Consider the following 15,482-nt stretch of genomic DNA (forward strand, 5'->3'; position numbering starts at 1 on the left):
AGAATTTCCTGTCCTTAATTGCCCTACTTAATCTCTCTGCTAAGATTACTGAAGAAGACTCTAGTTAGTGCCAGTTGTAATGACATTTTGAAAGTGAACACCTCAGGACACTACATTACACTGGTTCCTTCCATGTAGACCAACGATTTGTGATTTTTTTCTTTTATAACTCCTAAACAACTTTGCTCCAATTGAATTTGGGGCTCATTTCTAAAATCCCTGTATTACAATCTCTCCTACTTAATTGTAAAGAAATAACCAGTATAAATGAGGCAGAAAATATTTCTTATTTCATGCATTTATTTTCTTATTTATTTTTCATATGAGCAATTTTTATCCTAAGCTTTAGACAGACTGCTTCTTGGATCAAAGCTTTCCAACTTGTAAAAAATGAATCAATTAAAAAAAAATTTGTTACAACAGTGCTTTTGACACAGAAAGGGTGTCAGTGATATGATACTGAAACAAAACATAGTTGTTTTGTAAAACCCAACTATATCAATCATAAGAAAAAGATACGAGAGCACCAAAGATTTAAGGAAGCCCCTCTCTGCTGCCTATGCAACATATTTGATGCAACACAGTAACTATGCTACTGACCTATCGTGATAAAGGGAGTGTTATATACAAATGCTTTTTTAATGGTAATGTTAAAAAAACGTGATGATTTGATAGGTAAAACAGTTATCAGTAAGATTATTTTAAGCCTTGTGGGCAGCCCAGGCCACAAATAAGGCTTGGCCGAAAAAAATTATGCTAGCAGAGTTGTACGCCTTTCTTCCAGCTACATGTCCCTGTATTTCCACCCGACACCTTCTCTGATTCCTCTCCCTAGCCCCTGTCTCTCACCTGCTCTTTCTTTTCCAGTTTTCTTTTCCCACTGCAGCTTCTCTCTCTGTACCTCCATGTGAAATGCCTCTGCCTGCAGTTCTGTGCAATGTGCTCAGATTTAAATCCATAAAGGAGATACACAACTTGAATGCAATTATTTGCACATTTAGCTCTATCTTGATAGATAAAAATTCAGCATGAATTTAAAAAGTTAAACCTTTGGGAGAGGTACCATGCTGAGACAGAACGGAAATCAGATTAGTGACAGAAATTGTATGCTACAAAAATTCCAGAATATATATTGATGGTTATGCAACTGTAAACAAGGCACTGTTATAGATTTGTACAACCTGTTTAGATGCTAGGATGTATTTGTAAAGCCCTGAACTTTCCTCAGATAAGAACTTTCAGAGACAGAACTTAGGAAAAAGCACATAAAGGAGGAAAGTTTAGAAAGGTATAGAAAGGTTGCAGAGAGAAAAAGGGGTATGTTAAGAAGGTTAGATGCAGAGATCAAGAGAAGCTGAAGTGGTGCGATTAGCAACATCCAGGAATGTGAGAGTGGATAGATCTGGGGGAACTAAAGATGTCAGGTTAGAAATGTCCAAAGAAACTGAGGAAGTGAGAGAAGCAGCATCCTGAAAGGTGAGATTGGAGACATCCAGAAAGGGTGTAGAGATGAGATTAGAAACTTCCTCAGAGGTCGACGAGGACAATTCAGAGGAGCTCTGAAACATGAAGTAGTTAAAATTGTTGAGATCTAGTGATTCTGAAGAGGTTGAGGAGGTGTGCTCTGAGACATTTAATGAGGATGGAGGGACTGTACAGGAAAAGTCCAAGGAAGCGGAGGAGGTATGACTGGAAACATCTAGGGAGGATGAAGAGGTGAGACTGGAGAGGTCTAGAGAGGGTGAAGAAGTAGGACTGGAGAAATCCAGGGACGGTATAGAGGTGAGACTTGAGAGATCTAAGGAGACTGAAGAACTGTCGCCAGAGAGATCCAGAGAGCCTGATGAAGTGAGACTTGATAGGTCCAGTGAAATCGAAGAGGTGAAACTGGAGCGCTCCCAGGAATCTGAAGAGGTGAGGCTGGAGAGCTCTAAGGAAATTGAAGAGGAGGTACTGGAGAAGTCCGAAGAGGCTGAAGATGTGAGACTTGAAAGGTCCAGAGAAGATGAAGAAGTGAGACTGGAGAAGTCCACAGAGGATGAAGAGCTCAGACTGGATAAATCCAAAGAATCTGAAAAGGGGATTTTAAAGAGTTCCAAGGAGGCTGAAGTCTTGACACTGGAGGGGTCCAGGGAGGCAAAAAAGTGAGACCAAGTAGGTCCAGGTAGATTGAAGAGATGACACTGAAAAGCCAAGTAAATCCACAACATCACTGTGTGAAAAAAGAAGTATTTTAAACTAAAGATCTCTAATAACATGCCAAAACAAAACAGAAAGACATAATGAACCAAAATAATACTACTTTTGAAAATAACTAAGTATACAGTTTTAATCTTTCTATCTCTTAGCAGTTTCTCTTACGGTGCAGAAAACTAGTAACAAGAGCTCACAGACTTACTTAGAATACTGCTCCTTCACAGAGGACCAGTACAGATGTACAAGTACAGAATAATACATACAGTAGCAGACATTCTTCTGTCCTGGCATGTCTCTCCTTGTTCAACCAGATTTTAGCATCTATGATGGCCTGACAAAGAATACTCTCTTGTCAAATGCCATCTCCCTGTGCTGAAGGTCTGGAATAAAATAATAGTTATGTAATAGAATGCAAAATGAAGTGGTTTTGTTCTTCTTTTCCAGATACTGTAGGATATTCAGCTACTAGGCTGCTTACTGTTATGGAGAGAAATTTTTAAAAAATACACAGTTGTAAATGGCAACCACAAGTCAAACTGGGCCTCTAACTATAAAGGTATGAGGGATTATTTCCTTTTGACTCGTAACATCTAACTAAAAAATGTGGCTCTTCCTAATGACGATAACAAAAATAGCAAAGAAAACAGTATTTTTCTCTACAGCGTGTGTAGGGTTTGTTTTTGGGAGCTAGCAGGATGCTAAACTGATTCTGTCGCTAAGAAATACACATTTCATCACCATCCAGTCTACTTGTATTTCAGATAAAGAGAGGTCTTTTATTACTTTTATTTTGTACCTCTGGACATAAAATCTGTACTGTAATAACAGTAACTTAAAATTTGTTGTTAGTTTTAACTGTTTAATAAAAGTATACTAAGAGAAGTTCTGATAGAAGGCAGATATCTAATTAAAAAGGGAACAGAACAACTTATATTTCAGTCCATAAAGGTGCATCTAGTTATAGTATGAGTAGCTCAAGAGGCTGATCTACAGCTGCCTTCTCTTGTCTCAAGACTGTGCTGCAAAGCAGAGAGTAGTTGAAACCTGCTGTTGTCTTTCCAGACATAGGCATAGGAATGCACAAAGTTTTTCAGAGAATCATCACAAAAGTCTTTCATGGACCAAGAAAGTAAAAGACACATAGACAGGAGGCTGCAGCTTCTCAGGTGGATACACCCAAGCTTTGCCCGTGTTATTACACAACCGATGTCCAGATGCATGTATAATGGGTTTAACATAATCACCATGCGTGGAACTCCCACTGAGGTCACCTCTTAACTGAAGCAGGTGTCTGCTGAGCATGGACTGAAGTTGACAGGAATGATGTCTTACTATGCAAATATTACCGTTGTGGGGATTTAGCACAAAAATTACCAGACTAAAATTAAGCTGCTTATGTACCAATAATGAGATCTGAGATAGTTCCTGAATATACTTAATATTTATTCATAATGCATCTGTAATTTTAGAGCTCATGTAACGTGGTTGCAATTCTATCAAGAGTACAATATTGATAGATCAAAAGGCAAAACAAATGAATTTTTCTTAACATGCATAATTTGTGATGAAATTACAAGTTTGCTTGCTGACCTATATTCTTAATAAAACAACAAAAATAATTAATCCCTGAAAAAAAAAAACCCAACAAATCTTGCTACCTAACAACACTATCATTTTGTGGCTGACTTTGTCTTTCTTGAAAGATTCTCAAGTGCATTGTACAGGGGAGAACAAATAACTATACAAAAGGCAAATTACAATACAGTAAAAAGCCAGTATCAACATGATTTCTAACAGACTGTGAATTCCATCATCTCTTCACTGTGTTCCTTCTGCTTTAATTTAAAATGGCAAAGTTATTGCACATTTTCCTATGAAATAACACTGTCAAGAAATGTGGAATTATGGCCACTATTGTATAAAACGTACAGGTCAGTAATAACGCTTCCTACCTTTGATAGCTGTGAGTTTATCTCCTTTCTCTGTCTGTGTAAGCCATATTGGGCTGTGCTGGTAAAGCTCTGCTGTTCTCTCTGCTGATGACCCTAATCTGTTCTACAGCTACTGGAAGTCATGCCATGCTGATGACAGTACGGGTCATCTCCTATTAAATCTCCTCTTGTCTGAGTACAGCACTCAGCACAGAGCACCAGCAGAAAATGTACTCCGAAATCAGCTCTAATCTTAAAATGAAGTTGCAGTTCTGTGCTGTTTCCTATGACAGGACAACAACATTTTGAAGGTTAGTTGATGAAGCAGAAGACATGAATTTTTAACTTTTTGTCACTTGGATTCAAAGCAAAAATAATTTTGCGGTGTCATCCAAGTTCTCAGCTGTCCATTCTACAAAATCTGGCAAAAATAGTCTCTGGAGGGACCCAGGATCTGCACAGCAAAATTCAGGTACACTTGAGTTTGAAGAATCCTGTGCATTACTTCCTGTTTTGATGTGTTTAGTAACTTATGTTAGCTATGTTACTTTTGAAATGTTGTTATGATAAAATAGCATGATAAACATTCTGCCCACAGTTGATGATAGTATTGAATAAAAGTTTTAAATAAAACACCCAGGTGACATCAGTGGCTGAAGCCTGATTGCAGACATTTGTAAGTTTTATAGGTGCTTACGCTTCTTTGAAAGAGAAGAGAGACAGGATCCCAGGTAAAGAAGGGCCATCACTGCATCTCTCTTTGCAGATCGGGAAATAACATCATCTGTTCTTTCACAGGAAAAGCAGGGCAATTGCATAGCTTGCTGAATGTCCTTCAAGACTGGTAATTATAAACAGAGAAAATAAAACTGTACAGAGTATGATGCTAAGAAGGTTAAGGGCTTTTAGTATTTCAGCTAGATCATTCACAGTATGACATGACTATAAAATATAAATACATTCCAAGTATGGGTTCTGGTATACACATCCTTACTCCCAAACTCACAACATACCTACTAGATTTTGTTAAATGAGTTTAAATCTAGATAAGCCAAAGCAATTATCTCACAGGTAAATAATATCTACATCATCCCAAAAAAACTGTTAACATGTACTCACCCAAATGATGCTACTTGCCATAGTATAAAACAGATTTCTTGCTAGCGTATCCACAAAGTTGAACAGGCTCTGGGAATACTGAAGTTCACAGCAGGGGCAATCGTTTCATTAATTTGGTGTAAAAAAGGATTTGGTACATGATTAGGAAAATATTTACTACATATGTTGTTCATTTTACTATATTCTAGCTGATCTATTCGGCTAGATTATATAATATATTATCTAGCTGATACTATTTTCTTAGTTCAGTGTTTTTAAACTTTTTGATTAAAGGACTGTCAAACATTTTTGGAGAAAAAATGTGAAATAGCCATCTTGTGTTGAACTTCTTGTGGTACGTGTGTCTGAGAAGAAAGACTTTCACCTAACAATGTTACTGTTTTACAAAACTGTATTTTTTTGTGTTATATATGGTTTATATATATGGTGTGTGTATATATATGGTTTACAGCATCAATACTCTTTCTAGTAGAGGCAATATGAAATTATTGTACTACACACTGCAGAGGCAATATAATTTCAGCCCACCTAATAGCTTCCTATAGATAAGGAGATCCTCCATTTCTCCTCTTTCAGTGTATCTCACCTTGCTGCTGGCTGTGTAAAGATTGTATCACTTCTCATATTCATCTTTCTTTGGCTCAACAAGTTGACTTGGCTCAACAAGGGGTGTGAAGACCACTATCTTCAGTGCAAAGGAAGAAGGGGGACAGCACAGCCAGGAACAAGAAGGCAGGCAGACACAGGACTGTATCCTTTCACTGAAGGTAAGCAGTTAGTTCAGCTTAGCTGTAACATGTAACCTCACCTTTAGAATAACTCAATTTTATGGCAACATATAAAGCAAAGCTATCAGATTATCTGTGAAGCAAATAAACAGGTCCTGTGCAAGTGAAAGAACAATCTTCACCTAGAGAAATGGAAGGATTCTAAAATGACTCAAGTGCTTTCATACAAGCTCTTTATCGGCGCTTGTCACTTCTATGAACGTGAACCTCAACAGGATGCTGCTCTTTCCTTTGAACCAACTGGCTGTCAATGCCAGGGAGCTTTGAAAGGTTGCAGTTACTAGGCACTGGGTGCCTAGTTTTACCGTATATGACATTTATTGGAAATATGCTAGACTGTACAGTTTAACTGCAAATATAGACCACAACAGACAGATCAGCAATTTTGTAGGAAATGGTGGTTAAAGTTTTTTCTGTTTTTTCCAAAACAAATAACTGGTGTACATTTATAGTTAACTGCCATATGACTGAACAGGTGCTGACACCCGTTGTCAGCAAGAATACTTCTCAGGTAAATCAAGCCTTTTTAAAAGTAATTAATTTCTATTGCTGACTGAAGAAAGTGGTATTATTTTAGCGTTCATATAGACACATTTCAGTGTCATAGTAAATTTAGGATTTTGCTTTCTTCCATGGGAGCAGCTGTCATCTTTTCAGGTTGTCAGAAGCAGTACTGTGCAGAACACGAGAGTAACAGGCAATTAGCAAGGTGCACAAACACAAGTCATTAACAAGCTTATAGTGCAGCTAGACAACTACACAGCATTGAAAACATTAAAAACCCTATAGATCTGTTCTTAGAATGCCTTGCAGTTACGGTAAAACAAGTGAGTCCGTTATAGTGCTGCTTTAGCCATCCTGAGCCTGTTTAAATCAAGAAGTGAAGGACAAGGTGAGTGTAATTTACAGTAAAAAAAAATATCTTTGCTAAGTTAACACCAAAATCCCACCACTGGTATGGCCAATTCTTACATCAAACCTGAGGAAAAGTGATTTTTTGCATTCCTTGTTTCAGGTTTTAGATACAAATCAGGTAAGCATTTTCATTCGGAAGTCTGTCCATAGGCATATGGCTATGTCCATACAAAGAGCTGAGAATTCAAGAGCACTGTGTTTCTATTAGACCCAGCATATGACGCAAGTGTTCAGTCTCAACAGAATAGGGCATTAAGCTTGCCAAGACCTCAAACTTCCAGCTACTGCAATTTAAACTTCTGGTTTTAAGCTAACTGTAATAGCATTTCTGGAGGCAACTTGCTCTAGAAGGGTGCTCTGGGGACTTGTAGCATGTCCCTCCTCCTCGCAGACATCCTTAGTAGCTGTGTTGGAGTACTTAAGGGTCACAAGGACACAAGAAAGTCATCCAGAATAATTAAGACAATAAACAGCGAGGAAACTTAATGATTTATTACTAAGAACTTCAGAAGGTGAGCAGTGAGAACAAAAGATTTAACAGTGCCATCTTAAAATATTCTCCAGGCCATTGAGCTCTGGCTCTAAAGCTTACTCACTTCTGTTCTACTGCTCAGCGAAGTTATGTGGGCGAGTTTGAGGTTTTTCTTATTTAAAAGCCTGAATCTGCAGATAAGGTAAAGCACGAATCCATTTAGGCAAGCTGAAGCAGGTAGGGATCCACCAGAGACCATGCCACTGATTTGTTCACGTCATATTCCTCCACCTCTGCCCCTTCCATCCCCCTCCCCTCTCCCTGGTCCTTTAGCTTTGTCCCTCCAGCTGCAGCTCCTTCCTCTTACCCACCTCCTCCATTCCCCCTAGCCACCAAAACACACAATGCTAACTGCAGCATCGGTGCATTCATCTGTAGCACCCTGCACTCCTCAGAGCATTGCCAGCCGTGACACAGCCCTGCAGTGCACTGCAAAATTGATCCACAGCAAACATGCGACTTGAAGTGGCTAGTGAAGAAAGTATCTGGGTGTGTGTGCACACCGAGCACAGTGCAGGATCTACTTCCTTCTGTGACAGGACACCACAGACTTTGCAATTGCTGCACACACAATCCCCACTCCCCCTAGGTGCAGTCTCCTATTGTGAGAATTGTGGGTAAACAGGCAAGCTGTTACATGACTGCAGGGACCCAAACGTTTTGTTCTTTTCTGCTCTCAACAATGGCGAGCATTAGATTCCACGTGCAGAGACACACTGCTTAACAGGTAACTGTAGCATACAACCCTCAGTCTGAGCAGATTGAAAATCTTTCTGCAGGATCTAGCAAACTGCAAAATCTGGTTGCTCGTTAATGTGTCAGATTTGCAGAAAAGCAGTTATTAAGAAGCAAAAACATCCACAGCAGCTGTAACTATGCATTTTAGGATATGAGTTTCAATAAAAGAAGCTATTAACTCCAGAGTTTTTCTTCACCCTCACCCTCCTCAGTTTAGGTTACTCACCTAGCAGTTAAACCAAAGAGATCAGAAAGTTTCAGGAACTAGCCAGTACTTGGATAAAATTTTATTTAAAAGTTCCACATACAGAAAGCCATATTCCCTGACAGAATGAAATGCAGACATACAAATAAAACAGAACAAAGAAAAATAATTATCTTGCCAGAAGTTGTTGAATGCTTGCAAAAATCAAACAGTAAGTTCTTTTCAGTGCAAGGGCAAACTGTGAGTTCACACTATATAGTCCTTAGTGCAGAAAAATTAGGAAAAGAAAAGATTGACTTTAAAATGCCAAGTGATGCTAACGGCAAAACAAACATTTAAAATCAGTTGCAAGCATTGCATTTTAATCAGAAATGATGGTACTGTTTTGCAGAAGTTTCACATACACTTTTTCAATTGAAATGCCATTTCAGTTGCAATAACCTCCTGTAAAAGCATGGCAAACCTCAAAGATTTCAATTTATTAATGTAGTCTCAAAACATTTCTTTTTAGAAAAATATTCAGAATAGTTAAGTTTTCAGAAGCTATATATACCTGGATTTTTCCCCTACACAAATTTTACAGAAGATTGTGTTCCCATGTGTTTACCACTTAAAATAACCTCTGGTTCTCTATACAGCAGACGCTATTCAATAGGCAATTCTGATATAACAAATGGCATGTAACGTAAAATGTGCTGAAACAGGTGACATTACAGTTCTTAAAGGCTAAGAGAAAGTCTTGAAATTACTTGTAAGCTTAGAATCAAAATTCCAGGAAAAGCCTCTGGCACCGGGATACAGGCATCACCCAATTCAGGGCTGTGTCCTTCCATTTATCCTTTGTACTGAAGGAGCCTCACGGGACAGACAGCCGCTGCTGAAGTCAACAGCACTACCAGCAGACTGGTGTACTGTGTGAGCAAGGATGTCAAGGTCTGACCTTTAAGCTCCCACAGCTAATGACTGGTGACAGTACCAAGAATCTGCAGCGAGTACCATGAAACGAACACAAACTGCAGAAAACATTTTATTCTCAAGGTTTTAATTTAAAGAACCTTGTATTGTGAGCAAATCAGTTCAAAAGGTAAAAGACCTTCTGGAGCTTAGAACACTGTTTAAATTAAAGGACAACACCATATTCAGTTGATGTAACAGGTTATTTCTGGAGCGTGATCAAGTTAATGAGTGTATCGTTAACATGCTTTAATATCACTTCCTCTTATGTTTAGGTATCTCTCTAGCCAACTTCATAAAAGTTTTTTCTGTCCTTTAAGTGGTTCTTTGAAATTTTGAAGTGAACATCTACTATTCTTAGATGCCTTAGCAGTTTGCAAGATATTAAGGCTCTATGCTTATTGTACCCCTTTATTTAATGGGCTTTTAGAAATGGAGATACTTATTCTAGAAGTTTAAGGTCAAATTTTAAGTTACTGCAAGCCCACCTCATTAATGTTGCATTTAGGAATAGAATTTAGGTCTCAGTAGATAAAAGACACTTTGTACGTTTTACCTACATCGACTGAAAAACAATTTGAGTACCATGTTAGCTCAACCAGTGAAGAAGCTTATAAAAAAATATTTTGTACATTCTTTTATATTTCAAGCATCAAGTAATAAACTTTCTATTAAACCAAGTTGTATCACACAACTGTCAAATATCAACAAACAGAACAATGCTGGAACAAACCATTCTGCTTAATTTTGGGCTTGGTCCCAAAAGAGGTAGTCCATAAGTCACACAAAAATAAAAATTCCACAGAAGTTAACCTAACATGCCAGTCTGCTCCACCGTATGCAGCCTCATCACTAAATGAGGCTATTTCATATCTGAAAACATTATAAGTTAGTGTTCATGTAAATACAGGAACTATACTTGAAAATTATTTCTTCATCTGTAACCGAAATTCGGTGCAGCTGAACCAATATATTAACTAGGCTTCGCGCATCAGTCTCATTAGGAACAATTCAGCTTTTCTCCAAATTAAATTTTATACTTACACAGGTATGCCTTTAAATAACAAAGGATACATGTATTTAGGTCCAGAGAGAAGCTTCAGATTGTTAAACCTTGTTAGTAGTACCGGTATATTTACTATCATTTCTCTACAAATGCTGCTGCTGCCATTGAATTCCTCATGGTTCCTCTTGCTGAAGCTGCAAACTCCTCAATTTCAGCATTCAGTCTATTAATTACCCATTCCAATGCTTCGCGGCCCTACAGTTAAAGAAAAGTTTATCAGTGTATAGATCTTAGCACATAAGTAAACAGGTTAAACCCTGTCTTACCGAAAATGACTAAAGACACTACAGCTGAAAAAGGAAGGAAAGGTACAGAAATACATGCCTCCGTGATATTTACTTCAGACTAGTAACAACCAGACTACTGCAGGAACATGTACTGCCCTACATTTCATGAAAAAATTCCTTATGTCAGCAGTGCTCATGTTATGAGCTACAAAAAACTTTTTATCCGGATTGTTTTATCATTCTTGAAGCGGAACTCAAGACCACTTTGGGTTCCCAGAGGACAGACTCTCAACTAGAACATCACTTCATTACTCCCACATAACTGCTTCAGATCTGTCTGGATACATATCCTTTCCCAACAGCACAAACTAATAGATGGCATCAAGAGGACAGCAAAAGAGCGACAGCAACAGACTGTGCAGTGAGTGGAGATGTTCTTCCAGTGAAGATTCAGAGCTTTGCCAATAATAATTCAGTATCTCCATTCACAAGAGGAAACAACAGAGGAAGTTCAGCAAGCTGAGCATTCAGTCTCTACGGTAAAGGCAGTACAGCTATGCAGACCCTTCCTAAGACTGTTGACAGAGCCAAAAAGTAAAACAGAGATTTTTATTCCCTTTGTCATTTAGCCGGTGGTGACACATTTTACACAAGGGTCATACTTACTTTATTAGCATTGGAGGAAATTGTATTTGCCATTAGCCCTTCTAGGTAACTGCTGAGACTGACACCTTTTACAGATATTATTGCTTCTTGTGTCAAAATGGTTCTGAAACAGAGAGCAGGAAACGGAATTATTCTGAGTAGTTTAAAAAAGAATGCATTGCTGCAAGAAACTTGCTCCTCCCCAACAAGTACATTCCCTCACCTGCTGTCTTGTATAACACAGAATTTCTTGCCCCATAAACACAACTCGCTTCCACAGTGCTTAACTGCTTTATGCTTCTACTCCTAAAATAAAACCCAAGAGTCCCCACTAAGTCCAGGTGTCCCTTTGTGGCACTCAACTATTTCCATCTTTAGCAGCAGCAAGTTAAGAGTGGAAACGGCAGATCTGGACTGAAGGTATACTGGGAAAACAGTATTAAGACAACCCCTTCAACAACCGGGATTTCGCATTTCTGACTGTCATGAGAGAAAAAAAACAACCCAACCCTCTTATGTTAGAATCCCTAGAAAGATCCTTCAAAATTATGACTTGTTCCGGGAGTACAGACTCGGCAAGCTCTAAAGTTGCCTTAAAAAAAAAAACCACCCAAAAACCAAACACCAAAAATTATAGACTAAACATAGATAAGTGTGCTTCCAGTGCACGTTCTGTGCTCAGGCTGCTGAAGAGATCGGAAATAAGGAGCCGATAACTGAAGATGTCTACAAACTCAGTTACAGAGAGGACACAGAACTCCCTGAAAAGCTGATCTGAACTGGACTGCATCATAGCACGACAGCACGTTTCCCAGTCGTGCTCTGCAGAAGCAATGTCACTAGAGAAAATGACAGTCCATTTCATTAGACAAGCTACCATAACAAAGGTGACGTAAACCTCATCTTCTGCTCAAGGGAAACCACGGGAATCCTCAAAGCCAAAGCCTGCGCTACTTCAGGGCAGTCTCCGAACAAAGAGGTACTCACTTGTCTGGTTCGTGAGGGTGCGGTTTATAGACAAGCCTCTCGTCTACTGACACTAGGTTTGTAAATGAAATCTGCAGGATATAAGGCAAGATTACCCCTTGATAAAAAACATTAAAGGAATGTAATAAATAAAACTGCAGATTCAAAACTAATGCTTATATCCGATTTAAACACTATACTTTTCCCACAATATCAGGGTTATAGAACAAGACAGACAGATCTAACGTCAGCATTTGCTGACGTAGTTCTCTTTCCTTAAGTTTTCTGATCATCTACCACAATTACCACATTTATAAGAACATGTCAACAGTGGGATGAGACAGATGGAGCAGTACAAAGAGCAAAACGTTACATGATCAGGAAACGCTGACAGTGTACACCAAATGGCTTTTACAATTTTTTTCTTAACACCCCCCCCACCCCCCCACTACTGCTGTCTTGCTCATCGCTATGTTCAGCTGCTTCTGTCCTGACCGGGTCCTTTCTGAAAACCAGAACCAGTCAGCCATAAACCCATTACTTAAACCTTTACCTTGGTATTGCTCTAACGCAATTTTCCAATAACTTTCAAGATTATTTTCCTTTCGAAATTTACAAGGAATTACTATAATCTGTAATCTATTTCAGTTGCCCACACACAGCTACTTACATTACTGGATCTAAGCTCCATTGTTTTTTTCACCGGGTCAACAACAGAGTGCTCCTGAACGTACGTCCTTGTTCTGCACGTGCCAATGAGCTAGACGACAAGGGGGGAATTAATTATGCTAACCAATCACGATTTTTTAGTGCCTTTAAATACACAGAGGTTATTGTATTGAACAGACACAGAGACAACAGAATTTGGCTTTAGTTTACCACAAAGCTATTCAGATGAGACAGATCTCATTTTGAAGACGGAAGCAATCCAAGACCCAGGCAGTTTCTGACTATCATCTAGCCACTGCGTGAACTGCTGCTGAGCTTTCCTGATATGTAAGTGCCTATGTTTCTAAACCATTAAAGTTATGAAATGATACATGTCTATTACAATGCCTGGTTCACACGCCCGCCCCGCCCTGCGACAGTGGGCCTACCGATTTCACAATGGAGGGGATTCCCCACTCGGTGCTGAGGAGCCTGTGGCTGTGCAGCTTCCCGCCAGGGTCCACGTGTCTGTCCAGGACGTCAACCCCCACCACGCTGGGGTTCATGGGGTTGGGGTACTTCTGCATGGCGGCCGTCGTCACCGTTTCCCAGGGGTGACTGCCAAAACACAATTGCGACACAAAGTTGTACACCTCCGGCGCCTAACAAGACTTCTGTTAAAACTGAACGCAACGCATCAATTGTTTTGTATTTTTAGAGCAGTTCAACTTCTACAAATACCCTTCCCTAGGGGAAAGCCTCTGTTTGTGGGCTGGGCAGTGGTGCATGCGAGTCAAGCGCAGGACACACCTGACGGACCAGGACTCCCGAGCGCAGTCCCCTTCTGGCTGACAGCTCGCCAAGCGCGCTTCCCCTGCGGCCGAACGCTGACAAACGGCAACTCGCGTCCGGGCTCAGCAACGCCAGAGCAGCTCGGGCGCTGCTGCCTGGCTCTAACAAACGCCTCCCTCCCGTCGCTTCCAGCGCGGGTGTGTCGAGTCCAGGCGGAACGGCTCCCGGCGCCGCGGCCACCCCCACAGGCGGAAGGTGAGGACGGCAGCCAGACAGCCCCGAGCCGGCGGCTGGGGCCGCGCCGCACCGGTACGCCTCCGGCCCGGGTCGGTGAGCACCTCCGCAGCCCGCACCCCTCCGCACCCACTGCCCGCACCCGGCCGGCAGGAAGGTCAGCGGAGGCGAGCGAGCCGCGGCGCGCCGCCGGCCCGGCGCAGCCCGGAAGCGGCGCAGCCCCCCCGGAAGAGCGCCCGCCCCGAGCCCGGCCCTGCTTCGCCCCCCGCCCCGCGCTTACTCGAAGACGTGCTCCGAGGTCCAGATCTTCATGGCGGCGGCGGGCGCAGGGCCGGGCTGAGGGCGCCGCCGCGCTCCGCCCGCACCCGCGGAGCCAGGCACTGCCGGCGCCGGCTACTGCGCCTGCGCACGAGGAGCGCGCCGCACCCGCGCCGCCGAGCGCTCTCCTCCAATCGCCGCGGGGCGCCGCGCTGGCGTTGACGGGGGGTCGCGTACCGCGTGACAGTGACGCAGCGGCCCCTCAGCCGCGGCGCGCCCTTGCCTGGTGGGCTGGCCGCGCGCAGTGCGCCTGCGCATGGCGGGGCCGAACCCGGAAGCGGCCCCGCCTCAGGGATTGTGTCGCGGCGTCCTCGAGCGGGAGCGCTGAGGGCGGAGTTAGGGTGGCAGCTGCGAGCGGGCCCGCGGTGCGCGTGCGGGCCGTCCCGGGAAGGCCGCGCGCTGTAAGACGCTCACCTCACAGGCACAGCCCCGTGGCCCAACCGCTCGGCGCCAGCTCGGGCCGCCCCAGGCCCTCCCCCTCTGGCCCCGGCAGCGCGGCCGGCGCTGGGCTTGGGGAGGGCCCCCCGCTCCGCCCCGCCCCAGCCGGGCCCCGCTGCTTGCGGGCAGCGCTGCGGGCGCCGGGCGGCAGAGGGCGCGGGGGGCCCCGGGGGGCCCCGAGCCGCCGGGCGGGGCCGGGCACGTACCGGGGCCGGAGCAGCCACTGCCCCGCCCGGCAGCTGCAGCCAGGTCGTTTTATAAGCGCGCTGCTTGGGAGTTGTTTTATAACCCAGTTACACAACGGCCTCTGCGCCGGTCTCCGCGCCGAGGAGCACCTCTGCGGCAGGCGGCTGTTCCAGCGTGGAAGGGTTTCAACGCGCTGTCCGGAACTGTGTCTCTTACTCACCCTTGGCATGAAGCAGAAGTGACTTACCAGATTAATAAAGCTGTAAGAAATCCGCTAAAACAACAGAGAAACCCACGTGCACTTAGTCGCACACCATCAAGCAATTTCTTCTAAAATTCCTAAAACAATGTTAAAAGGGCCTTGAGTTGTGTAAAAATTGTATTTTTTTCAAACGGGGACAGCAGGCCAGCATGTCATGGACACCACTCTTAATCAGTGAGTGACGCTTCAGTACTGATACCTGCGCAGTGATGGCCTCACTGGAAAGGGTTGAGAGGGACATTTCTGGACGTCTGAGAGTCCAGTTCCGGGCTCCCCAGTTCAAGAAAGATGAGGAGCTACTGGAGAGAGTCCAGCGGAGGGC

The 15,482-nt window shown here is 42.7% G+C and overlaps 2 protein-coding genes across 4 annotated transcripts; both read right to left on the reverse strand.

The window, feature by feature from the left end:
* Positions 1 to 280: 280 nt before the first annotated feature.
* LOC142363483 (uncharacterized) lies at positions 281 to 7,716 on the reverse strand. Of its 3 annotated transcripts, none has more exons than XM_075438287.1 (3): positions 5,833 to 7,716; positions 4,825 to 5,324; positions 281 to 2,212 (listed from the first exon to the last, which is right to left on the reverse strand). In XM_075438287.1, the coding sequence occupies exons 2-3, from the start codon at positions 4,943 to 4,945 to the stop codon at positions 1,332 to 1,334; spliced, it is 1,002 nt and encodes a 333-aa protein (XP_075294402.1). In that variant the 5' UTR covers positions 4,946 to 5,324; positions 5,833 to 7,716; the 3' UTR covers positions 281 to 1,331. The 3 variants fall into 3 exon arrangements, with proteins under 3 accessions (XP_075294402.1, XP_075294403.1, XP_075294401.1); XM_075438288.1 differs by having other exon boundaries at positions 4,825 to 4,968; positions 5,247 to 7,716; XM_075438286.1 differs by having other exon boundaries at positions 4,825 to 7,716.
* Positions 7,717 to 8,491: 775 nt separating this feature from the next.
* On the reverse strand, positions 8,492 to 14,343 carry PRELID3B (PRELI domain containing 3B). The gene is given in 8 exon segments (XM_075438289.1): positions 8,492 to 9,335; positions 10,453 to 10,570; positions 10,573 to 10,639; positions 11,338 to 11,440; positions 12,304 to 12,374; positions 12,953 to 13,042; positions 13,380 to 13,548; positions 14,237 to 14,343. Coding segments are annotated over 8 exon segments (669 nt in total). The 5' UTR covers positions 14,269 to 14,343; the 3' UTR covers positions 8,492 to 9,316.
* Between the last annotated feature and the right edge of the window lie 1,139 nt (positions 14,344 to 15,482).

Source organism: Opisthocomus hoazin, chromosome 18 (genome assembly GCF_030867145.1).
Source record: "Opisthocomus hoazin isolate bOpiHoa1 chromosome 18, bOpiHoa1.hap1, whole genome shotgun sequence".
NCBI classification, from domain to species: domain Eukaryota; kingdom Metazoa; phylum Chordata; class Aves; order Opisthocomiformes; family Opisthocomidae; genus Opisthocomus; species Opisthocomus hoazin.